Raw genomic sequence first — 1,673 nt, 5'->3', positions numbered from 1 at the left:
TAGAGTTAGGGTTAGGGTTAGGGTTAATTGTTTCAGAATCGTTTGTTTATGTAGTCGGCACTTAATGTATATCGGCTGAATGGACGTCAGTGATTGGTTGAAATTACAGAAATACGACAACTTTAACATGGAATAATTTATGGATTTCTTTTTTTTTTTAAGAAGACTAAGAGAAAAAGATGTTTTATATGACACATTCTACCAGTGTTCCAAGTTTCAAAGTGTTTCGTTAATGAAAAATGTGGCCCCCGTTTTAAAAAAGATCCGAAATTTCTTCTCCAAGATATTTGTGCAAACTCTGAGTTGTAAATGACACCACTTGATCGTAGGAGGCACGAGTTTCTGTGCCCTTTCGATACGTCAGCTACGAAAAGCAAATCTGCCATTCACAGATATAAACGACAGTATTCCACACAATTTACTAAACTTAGAAAAGAAGACACTTACCCAAACTTTCGTGCAGTGAGATCGATCCCTGAAATACACGGTCGTAAAGTAAACTTAACCCTAAACATGCATACGCCAGTGCATCATTAATTTTCTCTTTGGTATTCAACATTATCCCAATTTGTTTCAATTGTTATAGATGATTGAAGAACGCAGTGCACTCTATCTAAAAAACTCGAAGAAAAAATCTGATAATGAAGATGGGGACACACAGAGAAAGAAAACAATGGCTTTTTTAGATACACTGCTTGATTATTTTCACAAAGGGGAAATAGACAAGAAATCATTGAGGGAAGAAGTTGACACATTTATGTTCGAGGTGAGTTTATTTAGAACATTAACATTCCTTAAAAAGCTAAATATCTCAAATATTTCAAGGCTATAAATGTTAACTACTATTAACTTCAGTTTACAGGTGGAATTTGTCACCGACAATTCAATATACACTACGTTTGTATTTACATACATCGATGTCCAGGTAGATAATATTGTTATTATCCATAATCTAAGTATAAGTAACAGGTCGAGCAAATATATGAAAATACAATCATTTGTTTATCACACTACAGTTTGAAATATGTCCGTAATAATTCATACGTCGAATTTATTATTGTGTTACAATCTTTTATCAATTTAATTGGAGTATGTTTATCAATAGTTCTGATAAACTTATAACAAAATCATTCCGTTCTAGTGATATTTTAAAGAACAAAGAAATCCTCACATCATATACAAAGAGAAACACACTAAAATGATAGGAACTCACATATCAGAGAATAATTTTGTGAGAAATACGGCGGAGCATAAAAACCTCTTATCTCTTCTCGTTATTGTCCGATTGCTATAGTACGAGGTTTCTGACCATCAGCCATATATATATATATATATATATATGTAAGGGACGACCGTGCGAACTCATAAAAGGAGAAATGGTGACGAATGGAAAAACAGAGGACTCCTTTTATTTAAACGTGTCACACGGTCGAACATACAAATATATATCAAATGATGATATACATGATATGTTATGTGACGATAACATAGATGACCAGTAATGAAAGACCACAACCGTATAAGATGAATAACAGAGATATTTATTGTAGCGTTAAAGATGTATGTCTGTGTGAGAGTGTGAATGCGACATATAATAACATAATCAAAGACAGGCCGTCATACAAAGAAAAGTGTGTATGTGAGTGATACATGTGTGAGTTATTACAGCAGAT

At 33.2% G+C, this 1,673-nt stretch overlaps 1 protein-coding gene across 2 annotated transcripts in view; it reads left to right on the top strand.

Moving 5' to 3' along the window:
• Positions 1–1,673, top strand: part of LOC106876144 (cytochrome P450 4V2) — a 36,501-nt gene that overhangs the window by 28,885 nt on the left and 5,943 nt on the right. For both annotated transcript variants that reach the window (XM_052967871.1, XM_014924567.2), the window contains exon 7: positions 587–766. In XM_052967871.1, coding sequence (XP_052823831.1) covers positions 587–766 — 180 coding nt within the window. The remainder of the gene's footprint in view (positions 1–586; positions 767–1,673) is intronic.

Source organism: Octopus bimaculoides, chromosome 5 (assembly GCF_001194135.2).
Source record: "Octopus bimaculoides isolate UCB-OBI-ISO-001 chromosome 5, ASM119413v2, whole genome shotgun sequence".
In the NCBI taxonomy this organism is placed as follows: domain Eukaryota; kingdom Metazoa; phylum Mollusca; class Cephalopoda; order Octopoda; family Octopodidae; genus Octopus; species Octopus bimaculoides.
Note: the sequence above shows the minus strand (reverse complement) of the source record. Positions and strands in the feature narration are given on the sequence as shown.